Genomic DNA, 15,684 nt, shown 5'->3' with positions numbered 1-15,684 from the left:
CGGTCTGCAGCAGGATGTGTGGCGCGGCGCGCCGAGTGCAGAGCAGCGCGCGCCGCCTGGGCCGGGCTGGGCCCGCCCGGCGGCGGGCCGCGCTGTTGTCGCGGACGTGAGCGCCCCCTGGCGGGTGGTCGGAGGCGGCGCGGTGGACGTGTGTCCGGTTGGCCAGTGCACATTGCGAGTGGCTGGCTGGCGGTCGGCGGCGAGACGGGAGAGGAGGTATGTGTCGCGGGCGCCTTTGCTGCGCTGCGTCGTTGCGTGCCTGGGCGTGCGCCTGTCGACTGTGTGTGACTGTGTTGGGCGTTGTGCCACGTACGTGTGTGCTCGGCCGAAGGCGTCGGAAGAAAAAGAGAGAGAGAGACGGGCGGGAAAGTGGGTCGGTGTGCGTGCGTCGCCCGTGATGCGATGATGTCGCGTCATGTCATGTCATGTCTTTGCGAAACGGCTGCCGAGAGGTGTGTGGTGGCGAGCGGGAATGTGCGTTTGGTGGTTGCCGGCCGGCCGGCAGTTGTTGGTGGTTCCTCCTGTGTGGTTGTTTGTGCTGCTTTGATGGCAACGTGGAAGGACGCCGGTTTTTCCGTGCCTTGCGTGTGGTTGTGTCGACGGTGACTGGTTGGGGGTGTGCGCCGATGCACGTGCCATGTTGTTATGTTTGGGTCGTGAGTGTGTTTTTGGCTGTGTTGTTGTGTACGGGAAGGGGGAGAGAGGAGGAGGCGGCGGCGGCGGCGGCGGCGGCGGCGGCGGGGGTGATAGTGCGTGCAGTAGTGCCGTTGCGACGGGCGTCGGGTGGAGCCGTGCGTAGTGGCGGAAAGGTGTAGGTTGCGGGAAGCGAGCCCGTCGCGTGTCGTCGTCGACGACGGGGTCGCGTGCGCTGTGAATCGAGAGTGGCGGGAAAGGGGCAGCGTGCCGCTGTGTCGTGGTCGTTAGCAGAGGCCTGTGTGCCTGTCCGTTTGTTTTCTGTCGGACGCTTGGTGCGAGGTGTTTGTTTTGTTTTGTTGCCGCCGCCGCGGTTGTTTTTGTTTGTCGGCTGTGCTGTGTCGGTGGGTCGGCGAGCTGTTTTGCGGTGCGTGAATGTGTTGGTGCAAAAGTGGCGGCGGCGTCATGGCTGCGACCGCGACGAGCCGCGGGCGCGCCATTGATGATGTTGAACACAGAGCGGCTGTGTGCAATGGGAGGCCTTGTGTACGGGTAGCGGTGTTGTCGTACGTGCATCCGGCCCGGTGCGGAAAGCGCCGTTGCGGTTGCGGGTTGCCTCTGGTCGCGACGTGTGGTGCTCGGCTTTGTGGGTTTTTTTGGTGCCCCTTTGGCCGGTGGGTGGTGTTTGTTGTTTTGTGTGTGTGTGTGTGTGTGTGTGTGTGTGGTCGGTCTCTTTGGCGCTCGGTATATATCTGCCTCCTGCTCGGTCTTGTTGTCGACGTCGTCTGTAGTTTTTTGCGGCTTGCCGACGACCGACCGACCGAACTACTACCTACCTGTGACAGCTACGTGTGGCGCCCGAAGGTGAACGTAACGTGACCTCGGCGCCCTTAGCCTAACCTAAGATGTCCGGCCGTAAGGTAGGTGCGGCCACCTGACGCCTCACGTCCGAACGCTTAACCTAACTTTGACGCCTAACCTAACTTTAACCCTTAACCTAACCCACGTCCACCTAACGTAACCTAACCTAACCCAAGCGACGCCAACCCTAACCTAAGGTGTTGTACACTGCGAATGTCGAAGGCATGTTATAGTCTTAGGTGGAGAGCACTACACGCAACAAGCGGCTACACGGGTAGCAGGGGTTGTGTGGCGTGGGCTGGGCGGTTTTGTTAGGTTAGATGGCCTTGGGCAAGTACAGAAAGGGGGCAACAGCAGCCTCAACGGGTGCGGGGACCAAGCAGCAATCGGTATCGTTTGTTAATTGTCAACTGTCGAAGCTGCGTTGGTACAGTACCGGAACCGCAAGCGCTGACAGAGAAAGCACCGAAGCTCTGCAATCGTGATAAGGTACAGAAAGCTGGCTGACGCCAGGGATAAATTCTGCCGAAATTGTCACAAAGGTACAGACGGTGTTTTAGAAAGGCTCGATTGCATGCAACCGGTGGTGGTGTGTTCGTCGCTGTTTGAGTAGTAGTTTTGATCCTGTAGTGAAGTAGAGGTGGATGGTTCCTGTGAAATATTGTGGGTGGAGGTTACACCCAACAACCGAGCTAGGTTTAATAATAATTGGCTCCTTTGACCGACCTCCCGACGCAGCAGCATTAGTGGCAGAACAACGGAGAGACGGATTTTGGAAACACATTTCACATACATTTTCCTCAGCATGTTAGGGTCTTAGGTGGAGATTTCAATTTACCCGATATAGACTGGGACACTCAGATGATGTTCAGGACGGGTGGTAGGGGGACAGAGAGCATCGAGTGACATTATACTGAGTGCACTGTCCGAAAATCACCTCGAGCAAAATGAACAGAGAACCGACTCGTGGAGATAACATCGTGGACCTACGGATGACAAACAGACCCGAACGTGTTTCGACTCTGTATGTGCAGAACAGGGACGCAGTGATCATAAGGCCGTTGCAGGGAGGACGGTGTATCTATCTGTTTTGGCTAGCAAGAGTAATAGAAGGCAGATTTGCAGACGACCCGACAGATGAAAAGGCAAATGCCTGTTCCGACACTGACAATGTTGAGTGTTCATGGAGAAAGTGCAAGGCAATGGTAAAAATGCGTTTTTAGACAGGTACGTGCCGAGTGTCGAACTGTGAGGGATGGGAAAAAAAACCCACCGTGGTATACTACAACAACAACGTTAGGAAACTGTTGCGAAAGCAAAGAGAGCTTCACCCAAAGTTTAAACGCAGCCAAAACCTCCGAGACAAACAGAAGCTAAACGATGTCCAAAGTGTGAGCGTAAGGAGGGCTATGCGTGAAGCGTTCAGTGAATTCGAAAGTAGAACAAACCCTATGTACCGACGTTGACAGAAAATGCTAGGACGTTCCGGTCTTGCGTTGAATCAGTAAGTGGCTCGAAACAGCATATCCAGACACTCCGGCATGGTGATGGCATTGAAACAGAGGATGACACGCGTAAAGCTGTGAAATACCTAAACACCTGTTTCCAAAGCTGTTTCACAGAGGACGGACCGCACTGCAGTTCCGTCTCTAAATGCTCGCACGAACGAGAAACCGGCTGACATCGAAATAAGTGTCCAAGGAGGAATGGGAAAGTCCGCCGGACCCGACGGGATTACCAATTCGCGATTCCTACACAGGGTACGCGAAACAACCTGCCCCCCTTCTAACAGCCGTGTACCGCAAGTCTCTGGAGAGGAAGGGAGGGTTCCAAATGATTGGAAAAGAGCACAGGTAGTCCCAGTCGTCGAGCAGATGCGCAAAAACCATAGACCCATATCTCTGACGTCGATGTGTTGTAGAACATGTTGTTTGCTCGAGTATCATGTCGTTTGTGGAAACTCCAGAGTCTACTATGTAGGAATCCATGTTGGATTCCGGAAACAGCGATCGTGTGTGAGACCCCCAGCTCGCTTTATTTGCGCATGAGACCCAGAAAATATGAGATACAGGCTCCCAGGTGGATGCCATTGTCGTTGACGTCCGGAAGGCGTTCGATACAGCTCCGCACCGTCGCCTGATAAACGACGTAAGAGTCTACAGAATATCAGACCAACTGTGTGGCTGGATTGACGAGATGTTAGCAGACGGAACACAGCATGTTGTTATCAATGGAGAGACAGACGTCTACAGACGTTAAAGTAACCCCTGGCGTGCCACGGGGGAGTGTTATGGGACCATTGCTTTTCACAATTCATATCATATAAATGAGCTAGTAGATAGTGCCGGACGTTCCATGCGTCGTTTCGCGGATGATGTGCTGTATGTAGTATACAGAGAGGTTGCAGGACGATCGGCAGCGGATAGGCACCCGGTGCAGGGAGTGGCAACTGTCCCCTTAACATAGACAAATGTGATGTATTGCGAATATACAGAAAGAAGGATCGTTTATTGTATGATTGATTATATGATAGCGGGACAAACACTGGTAGCTGTGACGTCTGTAAAATATGTATCTGGGAGTATGCGTGCGGAATGATTTGGAAGTGGAATGATGATCAGATAAAAGTAATTGTTGGTAAGGCGGGTACCAGGTTGAGATGCACTGGGAGAATGCTTAGCAAAAATGTAGTCCATCAACAAAGGAGGTGGCTTACAAAAACACGCGTTCGACCGACCCATACGTGAGTGTTGCCCACCAGTGTGGGATGCGTAGCAGGTCGGGTTGACGGAGGAGATAGAGAAAGGTCCAACGTTTCGTCACAGGGTTATGTGGTAACCGTGATAGTTAAGTGGCAGACTCTGCAAGGGAGGCGCTCTCTGCATCGCGGTGTAGCTTGCTCGCCAGGTTTTCGAGAGGGTGCGTTTCCGGATGAGGTATCGAATATATTGCTTCCCCGTACGTATATACCTCCCGAGGAGATCCCGAATGTAGTAAAAGTAGAGAGATTCGAGCGCGCACGGAGGCTTTCAGACAGTCGTTGTTCCCGCGAACCATACGCGACTGGAACGGCAAAGGGAGGCAATGACGACAGTGGCACGTAACGTAAAAAGTGCCCTCCGCCACACACCGTTGGGTGGCTTGCGGCGTATAAATGTAGGAGGTCGGCTGTCGTGTGTGCTTGGAGGCAGATTCGGTGTGTCTGTAGTTGCGGACGGCGGTCAGCCCCCCTCGCGTAAGCGGCGAGGGGCGGCGGCGCTCGGTTGGCCGGTGCCGATGTTGCGCAGGCGGCGCCCGTTTTGTTTGCGGCGGGCAATTTTGTGAGAAAGGGGCGCGAATGTTGGCGGGCGAGGTGGCCCGACGGCTGCGGGCCGATCGGGAAACGGTGGGAGGGCGATGGGGCGGCGGAGGTGCGTTTGCACGGCCGGCATCGCCGCACGCCTCCGCTTGTGTGGCTGTGGCGGCGGCCGCGCTGGCCGGGCTGGCGCGGCGACGGTGTGGCACTTTTGCCGAAGGTTTGGCCATTGTGGCGGGTCGTCGGCTGGGGCTGTGGGGGCGGCATGTGGGCGGGGGCGGCGATTCTCGGCGGGCCGAGCCAGGCTGTAGCGCGCGGTAGCTGCAGTTTGGCCGTGGTTTGCGGCGCTGCCGTGGCGACTGGTTGGCGACTGTGGTGTGGCCGTGTGTAGCCCCATCCTCGGTGGTTTGAACGGCGCGGGTGGTTGCGGCGCAGGTTTGGGGCTGGTCCGCACAGGCTGTCGGACGTTGGGCGGTAGCAAGCGCGGGAGGCGCGGCGCGGCGGCGCGCAGAGTGGCGGCCGCTCTCTCGGCCGTCCGCGCCCGCCCGCGACACTGGCTGGGCCTGGCGGCGCGGCGGCTATTCTCTGCCGCCGTGCTTGCCGCCTGCCGCTCTCGCTCTCGCTCTCGTGTGTGTACGCGCGTCGTCGAAATAATGGCAGATCAGGCGGCTACGAACGAGACTGCTGCGGCACCCGCCGCCACCGGCACGACGAAGAAGGCCAAGTCTGCGGCGTCTGCGAAGAAGCCGCGCGCCAAGCCTGCGCACCCGCGCACCTCTGAGATGGTGACGGCCGCCATCAAGAGTCTGAAGGAGCGCGGCGGCTCGTCGCTGCAGGCGATCAAGAAGTACATTGCCGCGCACTACAAGCTGGACGCGGAGAAGCTGGCGCCCTTTATCAAGAAGTACCTCAAGTCGGCCGTCGTGGCTGGCGAGCTGGTGCAGACGAAGGGGAAGGGCGCGTCCGGCTCTTTCAAGCTTGCCGGCGCCGGCGGCGGGGCGGCCGAGGGCGGCAAGGCCCGTGCCGGCGGTGCGAAGAAGAAGCGCGCCGCTCCGGCCAGCAAGGAGAAGAAGGGCGCCCGTGTGGCCGGCGCAAAGAAGGCTGGTGGCGTGAAGGCGGCGACCGGTCGGAAGGCGGGCGCCGCCAAGAAGGCGTCTGCGGCGTCGGCGGCTCCCGCGGGTGCGAAGAAGGCGGCTGCGGCCAAGCCGGCCAAGGCCAAGTCGCCGTCGAAGGCGAAGAAGGCCGCGAAGGTTCCGACGAAGAAGCCGAAGGCGCCGCGCCCGAAGAAGGCGACGACGCCGTCTAAGGCGAAGGCTTCGCCCAAGAAGAAGAAGTGAAGTTAAAGTAAAGAAAGGAAAGGGGAAGGAAGGGAAGGGCTGGCGCTTGACCCCGTCGTCCCCCACCCCCCTCCCCCGCGTCGTCTAGTGGCGCGCGATGGCACGGCTGCGCGCGGCCCAAAACGGCCCTTCTCAGGGCCATCAGAGGACGTCGGGAAGGCGTTGATTGTCGTGCTTGGCGCGTTGTGTTGTCTTGTTTGGGTGGCCGTGCGTGCATGCGCCGGGGTGTGTGTGTGTGTGTGTGTGTGGGGTTGGTTGGTGTTTGTGTGGCGTTTCTGTATGACCCTTGTGGGTACTGTGTGCGTGCCGTGGTGGTTGGATTGTGGGGCCGGTGGCGGTAGGCGGCGGCGCGCGGTAGCGGAGCGGTTGTGGCCGTTTTGTTTTGTGTTTTGTATTTTGTGCGGCGGCCGACGGTTGGTTTCTCATGTTTCTGGAGACTCTGTTTGTTTGCTTGCTTTGCGGATGGCGCGTCTTGTTTGTTATGTGTGTGTCCTCTCTGTGTGAAAGGGGGACGGGGACGTTGAGACGTGGAAGTGGCCGGCGGGAATTGGGAAGGCGCGGTGGCGCCTCGGAGACGGCGGCGGCCAGCCACCCGTGGTGACGTCGTCCGGCTGTTTGTTTGTGTGTATTTGAAGGGGTGGGGTGGGATGACGTCGATTGTGATTGTTGGCGAGAGCGGCTGTGTACGGGAGGGAGGGTGGGGAATTGTGGTGGTTGTTTTAACGGGGCTAGAGAGAGAGGCTGGGCGGCAAGACCGACAAAAGTTTTGCTCGCGACGGAGAGATGTTAGTGGCCCTGAAAAGGGCCGTTTTTTTTGTGTTGCGCGCGTGCGGTGCCGTGCCGCGGCTAAGCGGTTTAGGCGCGCTCGCCGCGGATGCGGCGCGCGAGCTGGATGTCCTTGGGCATGATGGTGACGCGCTTGGCGTGGATTGCGCACAGGTTGGTGTCTTCGAAGAGGCCGACGAGGTAGGCCTCGCTGGCCTCCTGCAGGGCCATGACTGCGGAGCTCTGGAAGCGCAGGTCGGTCTTGAAGTCCTGGGCGATCTCGCGCACTAGGCGCTGGAACGGCAGCTTGCGGATGAGCAGCTCTGTGCTCTTCTGGTAGCGCCTGATTTCTCGCAGGGCGACGGTGCCCGGCCTGTAGCGGTGGGGCTTCTTGACGCCGCCGGTGGCGGGCGCGCTCTTCCTCGCCGCCTTGGTGGCGAGCTGTTTGCGCGGCGCCTTTCCGCCGGTGGACTTGCGGGCCGTTTGCTTTGTGCGGGCCATAGCGGTTAGCGGTGCGTGCGGTAGCGAAGCGTCCGGTGCTGCCTTGACAACGGGCCCGCGCGGGCCCGTGCTGCGCTTATATGCCCTCGGTGCGCGTGGTGGGGGGAGGGCGGGCCAGAGTCTATATAGGGGGGCGGCGCGCGCTCACGGCGCACCGTAGCCGACTCGCTAGCGCCGGGTGAGGAGCTGCCGCTTGTGCTTTTTTTGTTGCTTGAGGAGGAGGAAGAATGACAGGCCGCGGCAAGGGAGGAAAGGGGCTGGGCAAGGGTGGCGCCAAGCGGCACCGCAAGGTGTTGCGCGACAACATCCAGGGCATCACGAAGCCCGCCATCCGCCGCCTGGCTCGCAGGGGCGGCGTGAAGCGCATCTCTGGTCTGATCTACGAGGAGACCCGCGGAGTGCTGAAGGTGTTCCTGGAGAACGTGATCCGCGACGCGGTGACGTACACTGAGCACGCCAAGCGCAAGACTGTGACGGCCATGGACGTGGTGTACGCCCTGAAGAGGCAGGGGCGCACCCTGTACGGTTTCGGCGGTTAGGCAGGCAGCCGGTGTGCTGTGCTGTGGCCTTCCCGCGGCCGTGCCGTTGCCCGTGCTTGGTGGGAGAGACGAAAAACGGCCCTTTTCAGGGCCACCACACTGTTCGGAAATTGAAAAGTGCGAAAGGGTCTGTGTTGCCTGCCTGCCTCTGTGTGTGTGTGTTTGTTGTTGTTGTTGTTGTTGTTGTGCGCCTCTGTTGCTTTGCGTGCGTGCGTTCCGTTTGGAGTTTCGACGTGACGTGTGTGATGATGGATGCGGGAGGGCGCGGCTGAGTCCGGTGTGTGCGTGGTTTGTTTGTGGCGCGGGCCGGATCATCGATCGGATCAGCTGTTTGGTTTGGTTTGGTTTGTCCTGTGCCTGTGTGTTTGGAGAGCGCGCGCGGCGGCCCGCGTGTCGTCCGTCGTCGGGCCGTTACGCGCTCTTTTAATTATGAACATATTAACAATGATCACATCACATTATTGGTGTATTGATGTCGTTGTCGTTGTTTGGAACGCGACTGTGCGTGCGTGGAGGGGTGCAGAAAAAATGTGTGTGTGTTCGGCCACACGGGCTGTGGACAAGATGGCGGACGTGCGCCGGCGCTGTGGACGTTGTTGTAAAGTGCGGCGAGGACGACGGAAACTTTGCTTTGGACGTAGGTTTGTGTGGTGGCCCTGAAAAGGGCCGATTGTTGTGAGGCGAGCCGGCAAGGCAAAGGCGCGTTTGCGTTTGCGTGCAGGGAGCACGCAAGCGCAGCGCCGCGGTCCCTGTTTAGGCCTTCTTCTCGGTCTTCTTTGGCAGCAGGACGGCCTGGATGTTGGGCAGGACACCACCCTGTGCGATGGTGACGCCCGACAAGAGCTTGTTGAGCTCCTCGTCGTTGCGGATGGCGAGCTGCAGGTGGCGCGGGATGATGCGCGTCTTCTTGTTGTCGCGGGCCGCGTTTCCGGCCAGCTCGAGCACCTCAGCCGCGAGGTACTCCATGACGGCGGCGAGGTAGACGGGCGCCCCGGCGCCGACGCGCTCGGCGTAGTTTCCCTTGCGCAGGAGGCGGTGGATTCTGCCGACCGGGAACTGGAGCCCAGCCCTGCTTGAGCGGGACTTTGACTTGCCCTTGACTTTGCCTCCCTTTCCGCGTCCGGACATGGCGTTTGGCTAGTGGCGTAAGCGCTAAACACGTAACCGTAACGGTGCGAGCCGCAGCGAGTCGAGCAGCGGAGTGCGTGCGTGTGCCGGCGGCGGCGGGGTGGGGGTCCCTTTATGGGCTCGGGTGCGGCGGCCGGTTGCGCGCGCGCCCCATTGGTCGGCGGCCGCAACAGGGCGAGCTGGTAAAGGTGCGGTGTTGCGGTAGCGGCGGGTGCCACTGTGTGGGGAGACGCTGACTAGAGCGGAGCGCTTGCTGCCTGTTGTTGTACGTTCGAGATGCCGCCCAAGACTAGCGGGAAGGCCGCCAAGAAGGCCGGCAAGGCGCAGAAGAACATTTCGAAGGGCGACAAGAAGAAGAAGCGCAAGAGGAAGGAGAGCTATGCCATCTACATCTACAAGGTGCTGAAGCAGGTGCACCCCGACACGGGCATCTCGTCGAAGGCGATGAGCATCATGAACAGCTTCGTGAACGACATTTTCGAGCGCATTGCGGCCGAGGCGTCTCGCCTGGCGCACTACAACAAGCGCTCGACCATCACGTCCCGCGAGATCCAGACGGCTGTGCGGCTCTTGCTGCCTGGCGAGCTGGCCAAGCACGCCGTGAGCGAGGGCACGAAGGCGGTGACCAAGTACACGAGCTCCAAGTAAGGAGGAGGTTGTTACTTCGGCTCTTGGAAGGAAGGAAGGAAGGAAGGAAGGAAGGAAGGAAGCTCCCTCCGTTGCGAGAGCGGCAAAACGGCCCTTTTCAGGGCCACCAAATTGCCTTTGCGGGAAGAGCGGAATTGTTTGTGTGTGTGTGAGTGAGTGAGTGAGTGAGAGGGGCGGCATAGCTACCCGGTTTGGTTGGTTGCGAGGCAGCTGGTGGTGCTGCTGTGCCGTGGTGGTGTGGTCTCGAATGTGGTTGTGGTTGTGGTTACTGGGGTACGGCCGCGAGGGTTTGGTTGCCGCCGGTGTGACGTGGAATGCGTGCACGAGTCTTGGCGTGGTTGTTTGTCGACACACAGATAGATCGATAGGAGGTGTTGGTGCTGTCTGTGGCGCTGATTCATGTCTTTGTCTCCGTCTGCCCGGTTAGTCACGTGACTGCAATTGAAAGTCCTCGCGATTGATTGATTGTTGGATGTCACCGTTACGGCCGTCTGTTGTCACATCATACATGATGGCGAGGGTGAAATGTTGTGTTGCCGTCGACTATTCCCTTTGCTGTACGGCGCGTTGGTGTGTGTGTGTTGGTGACGTTTTAAATGGACGTGTCGTACTATCATCCATTACGAAGTCGCCAAGAAATGTACGGGCGGGTGGGGTAGGCGACACGCACGGTGGTGTACCTATTTGGCCCTTGATTTGATGATAGCCGTTTCTGCAGTTTGACTGATGATTGATTGGACTGTTGTGCGCACGCACGTCATTCACGGTGCACGTGTGTTCGGTTGAGTACAGTAAGCGTGAGGCTAGACGACGACGGTCGTTGTTTGTTGTTATGGGCGTACACGCGTTTCGTTGGTCTGTGTCCCCCGGTGTGAAATGGCAGGTGTGTCGGTGATGTGATCCGATCCGGCGGCTCTGAGTAACTGTCAATATCGGCGCGGTACACCGGCGTCATGGCAACGTGTCGGTGTTCACACCAGTCGCACTGTGGCACCGTCGGCGCCGCGAACGGTGACGAAAGGCTGACCTTTGATCGGTCGAGTGTCGTGTCTGGGCAGAACGTGTGGAATGAGCAAAACTGTTGGGGACGGAAACAATGGTGGAGGAGGGGAACGGAAAGTAATAAAACAAACAAAATGGAGAAGCAATCACCGGAAAACGAAGCAGGGAAAAACGGAGAGGCGCTGTCTATAGCAACGGAACGTTCCCGTGCATTGCAGCCGCACTGAAAGGCGTTTACGGCGCGGCTGCAGGTGTCGGCCGTGGTGACGGCTGAATTGCATTGCCTTCCCGGATGAAACGTTCGCCGACATGGCTCGGAGGAGGAATCTATGAGAATGCGTTGCCCTTGCCTGCCGTTTCGTGTGCCCTCCTGTTGTGTACGCTGTTGTTGTCCGGTGTAGCGAAGGGTGTGTATGTAGGGGTGTGTGTGTGTTTAGTGGGGAATTGGAAGGTCGATAGCTGCCGTCACGGTCAAGATAACGCAGTCAAAGGTGTCGCGAAAAAGTGTGTTAGCCGTGGTTGGTTGGTTCGTGTGTTTTAAAGAGAATGGACGAGAGAGAGAAAGTAGGTGGAGAGTGCGTTGCGTGTTGCCTAACTGCGTCCGCGAATATGGCAGTAGTTGGTGGTGGGCGTGCCCTTGCATGTGGCCCGGAAGGCGTGTCCGTTTCGCGGTAGTGGCACCGCTGCTGGCATATTCGGGAGATGGGAGGGGCGCGAAAGGAGAAAGGAGACGCGGAGGCTTTTAAAGACGGGGAGGGCGCGTGTGGGTGGCTCGCGCTGCGCTCGGCGGTTGTGTTTGTGCAACAAATGTGTTGCCGGGAGGGGACCGTTGTTGTGGTGCGGTTGTAGCCTCAGACGCGGCCGGCAGTGAACGTGAGACGACGGATGCGGGCCGGGGCGGCGCATGTCGCCGGTGCCATGCCTTTTAAGAGCCGCGTGGTCGGGGGTGTGCGCACCGTGTGTCGTGTTGCGAGACAGCATCATTTGTGCTGCGTGGCGTGGCGTGGCGTGGGGGCGAGGAGAGCGAGCCGCGCGGTGTGCTTGTGCGCCGGAGAATGGCACACTGCGCCTGCCCGTTGAGGAGGCCGATGGCCGTGGTGTGGTGGAAATGGAGCGCGTCGGACGTGCACCAATGAGAAAGAGAAACAAAGCGGCGACAACGAACGAAAGGGGGAGGGAGGCCATTGTGTCACATGCGGCGGTGGGAGGAAAAAAAAAAAAACAAACAAACAAGAAACGAAGACGTAAGAAAGAGGAGAAACAACAAAGAGAATGAGTCGTGCGTTCGCGAGGGGGGGTGCGCGTGTAACTCCGGTACGCGCAGTGCCGGAGCCCAACGGCTGTGTCGTCGACGCCAGTGCTTGTCGGCCGAATGGGTGCGGGAATAGAGGCAGCGTCGGCACGGAGAAGCAAGCAAGAAGGAAGGACGCACGCGCGCTGCGGCGTTTGGCGCGGTTTGCGGCTGGCGCCTTTGGTGGCAACGGCCGGGACAAGCAGCGGTGTATGGTGGTGTGCGGGGCGGACAGGGGCGGCGGCGGTGGTGGACTGGGAGGAGGCGAGGCGGCGCCGACGGTGGCGTGTGGTACGGCGAAAACGGGACGGACGGACGGCGGATGTTGGAGAGGCGCCGCGCACGCAGACACATGGAAGGAAGGAAGGAACGAACGCAAGGGAACAAATGGAGGGGGCGAATGTGGAGATGCGGGCAGGCGGTGGTGTTTGTGGGCATGTGGTGGGGAGAAGGGCGGGGGCGGGAGGACAGAGGCGAGGCGACTGCGTGCTTGCTCGCTCGCTCGCGTGTCTTTTGTTTTTGTGTTTGTTTTTCCATCGTTTGGTCGCCTTGGAGCCTGTCGGTCCCGTCCGTGTGTGGCCACGCTTCGGGTGCGTGTATGTTTGTACGTTTCGTTTGTTCGTCTTCTGCAGCAGAGGCGGTGCGCGGCAGTGGGAACGCCTGCCTGGCGGCTGGGACGGCCAGCAAATGCGGTTGGATGGGCGGCCACAGCACCGCACCTGTGCCCAAGGAGGCGACGCTGGCGGCGGGGCCCCCTCGGATGCGGCCGGCTGGGGGCTGTGTGCGCTGCCGCTGCCGCTGCCGCCGCCGCCGCCGCCGCCGCCGCCGCCGCCGCCGCCGCCGCCGCCGCCGGTGCTGGTGCTGGTGCTGGTGCAGCAGCAACAACGACGAACAACGAGTAAGCAAGAAGAGGACGAAGCGGATGGCTGGTGGGTGAGTGCATTTATTTAGGCGGTCGACAAGGCAGTGCGTGATGTGGCGTTGTGACGGGGGTTTGCTCACGTGGCCTCGTTTGTGTTGATGCGCAGGAAGATGAGATGCGGGCAGACGCAGACGCGTACAGAGAGACGAGCCCGGTCTGCAGCAGGATGTGTGGCGCGGCGCGCCGAGTGCAGAGCAGCGCGCGCCGCCTGGGCCGGGCTGGGCCCGCCCGGCGGCGGGCCGCGCTGTTGTCGCGGACGTGAGCGCCCCCTGGCGGGTGGTCGGAGGCGGCGCGGTGGACGTGTGTCCGGTTGGCCAGTGCACATTGCGAGTGGCTGGCTGGCGGTCGGCGGCGAGACGGGAGAGGAGGTATGTGTCGCGGGCGCCTTTGCTGCGCTGCGTCGTTGCGTGCCTGGGCGTGCGCCTGTCGACTGTGTGTGACTGTGTTGGGCGTTGTGCCACGTACGTGTGTGCTCGGCCGAAGGCGTCGGAAGAAAAAGAGAGAGAGAGACGGGCGGGAAAGTGGGTCGGTGTGCGTGCGTCGCCCGTGATGCGATGATGTCGCGTCATGTCATGTCATGTCTTTGCGAAACGGCTGCCGAGAGGTGTGTGGTGGCGAGCGGGAATGTGCGTTTGGTGGTTGCCGGCCGGCCGGCAGTTGTTGGTGGTTCCTCCTGTGTGGTTGTTTGTGCTGCTTTGATGGCAACGTGGAAGGACGCCGGTTTTTCCGTGCCTTGCGTGTGGTTGTGTCGACGGTGACTGGTTGGGGGTGTGCGCCGATGCACGTGCCATGTTGTTATGTTTGGGTCGTGAGTGTGTTTTTGGCTGTGTTGTTGTGTACGGGAAGGGGGAGAGAGGAGGAGGCGGCGGCGGCGGCGGCGGCGGCGGCGGCGGGGGTGATAGTGCGTGCAGTAGTGCCGTTGCGACGGGCGTCGGGTGGAGCCGTGCGTAGTGGCGGAAAGGTGTAGGTTGCGGGAAGCGAGCCCGTCGCGTGTCGTCGTCGACGACGGGGTCGCGTGCGCTGTGAATCGAGAGTGGCGGGAAAGGGGCAGCGTGCCGCTGTGTCGTGGTCGTTAGCAGAGGCCTGTGTGCCTGTCCGTTTGTTTTCTGTCGGACGCTTGGTGCGAGGTGTTTGTTTTGTTTTGTTGCCGCCGCCGCGGTTGTTTTTGTTTGTCGGCTGTGCTGTGTCGGTGGGTCGGCGAGCTGTTTTGCGGTGCGTGAATGTGTTGGTGCAAAAGTGGCGGCGGCGTCATGGCTGCGACCGCGACGAGCCGCGGGCGCGCCATTGATGATGTTGAACACAGAGCGGCTGTGTGCAATGGGAGGCCTTGTGTACGGGTAGCGGTGTTGTCGTACGTGCATCCGGCCCGGTGCGGAAAGCGCCGTTGCGGTTGCGGGTTGCCTCTGGTCGCGACGTGTGGTGCTCGGCTTTGTGGGTTTTTTTGGTGCCCCTTTGGCCGGTGGGTGGTGTTTGTTGTTTTGTGTGTGTGTGTGTGTGTGTGTGTGTGTGGTCGGTCTCTTTGGCGCTCGGTATATATCTGCCTCCTGCTCGGTCTTGTTGTCGACGTCGTCTGTAGTTTTTTGCGGCTTGCCGACGACCGACCGACCGAACTACTACCTACCTGTGACAGCTACGTGTGGCGCCCGAAGGTGAACGTAACGTGACCTCGGCGCCCTTAGCCTAACCTAAGATGTCCGGCCGTAAGGTAGGTGCGGCCACCTGACGCCTCACGTCCGAACGCTTAACCTAACTTTGACGCCTAACCTAACTTTAACCCTTAACCTAACCCACGTCCACCTAACGTAACCTAACCTAACCCAAGCGACGCCAACCCTAACCTAAGGTGTTGTACACTGCGAATGTCGAAGGCATGTTATAGTCTTAGGTGGAGAGCACTACACGCAACAAGCGGCTACACGGGTAGCAGGGGTTGTGTGGCGTGGGCTGGGCGGTTTTGTTAGGTTAGATGGCCTTGGGCAAGTACAGAAAGGGGGCAACAGCAGCCTCAACGGGTGCGGGGACCAAGCAGCAATCGGTATCGTTTGTTAATTGTCAACTGTCGAAGCTGCGTTGGTACAGTACCGGAACCGCAAGCGCTGACAGAGAAAGCACCGAAGCTCTGCAATCGTGATAAGGTACAGAAAGCTGGCTGACGCCAGGGATAAATTCTGCCGAAATTGTCACAAAGGTACAGACGGTGTTTTAGAAAGGCTCGATTGCATGCAACCGGTGGTGGTGTGTTCGTCGCTGTTTGAGTAGTAGTTTTGATCCTGTAGTGAAGTAGAGGTGGATGGTTCCTGTGAAATATTGTGGGTGGAGGTTACACCCAACAACCGAGCTAGGTTTAATAATAATTGGCTCCTTTGACCGACCTCCCGACGCAGCAGCATTAGTGGCAGAACAACGGAGAGACGGATTTTGGAAACACATTTCACATACATTTTCCTCAGCATGTTAGGGTCTTAGGTGGAGATTTCAATTTACCCGATATAGACTGGGACACTCAGATGATGTTCAGGACGGGTGGTAGGGGGACAGAGAGCATCGAGTGACATTATACTGAGTGCACTGTCCGAAAATCACCTCGAGCAAAATGAACAGAGAACCGACTCGTGGAGATAACATCGTGGACCTACGGATGACAAACAGACCCGAACGTGTTTCGACTCTGTATGTGCAGAACAGGGACGCAGTGATCATAAGGCCGTTGCAGGGAGGACGGTGTATCTATCTGTTTTGGCTAGCAAGAGTAATAGAAGGCA

The 15,684-nt window shown here is 59.3% G+C and overlaps 2 protein-coding genes across 2 annotated transcripts; both read right to left on the bottom strand.

The window, feature by feature from the left end:
• Positions 1–423: 423 nt before the first annotated feature.
• Positions 424–1,209, bottom strand: LOC126220893 (uncharacterized). The gene has a single exon (XM_049942165.1). It carries the CDS (start codon positions 1,207–1,209, stop codon positions 424–426), a length of 786 nt encoding a protein of 261 aa, XP_049798122.1.
• Positions 1,210–13,497: 12,288 nt separating this feature from the next.
• Positions 13,498–14,283, bottom strand: LOC126220894 (uncharacterized). The gene has a single exon (XM_049942166.1). It carries the CDS (start codon positions 14,281–14,283, stop codon positions 13,498–13,500), a length of 786 nt encoding a protein of 261 aa, XP_049798123.1.
• Between the last annotated feature and the right edge of the window lie 1,401 nt (positions 14,284–15,684).

Source organism: Schistocerca nitens, unplaced genomic scaffold, assembly GCF_023898315.1.
Source record: "Schistocerca nitens isolate TAMUIC-IGC-003100 unplaced genomic scaffold, iqSchNite1.1 HiC_scaffold_212, whole genome shotgun sequence".
NCBI lineage: Eukaryota > Metazoa > Arthropoda > Insecta > Orthoptera > Acrididae > Schistocerca > Schistocerca nitens.
This window is presented reverse-complemented; position numbering and strand designations above follow the sequence as displayed.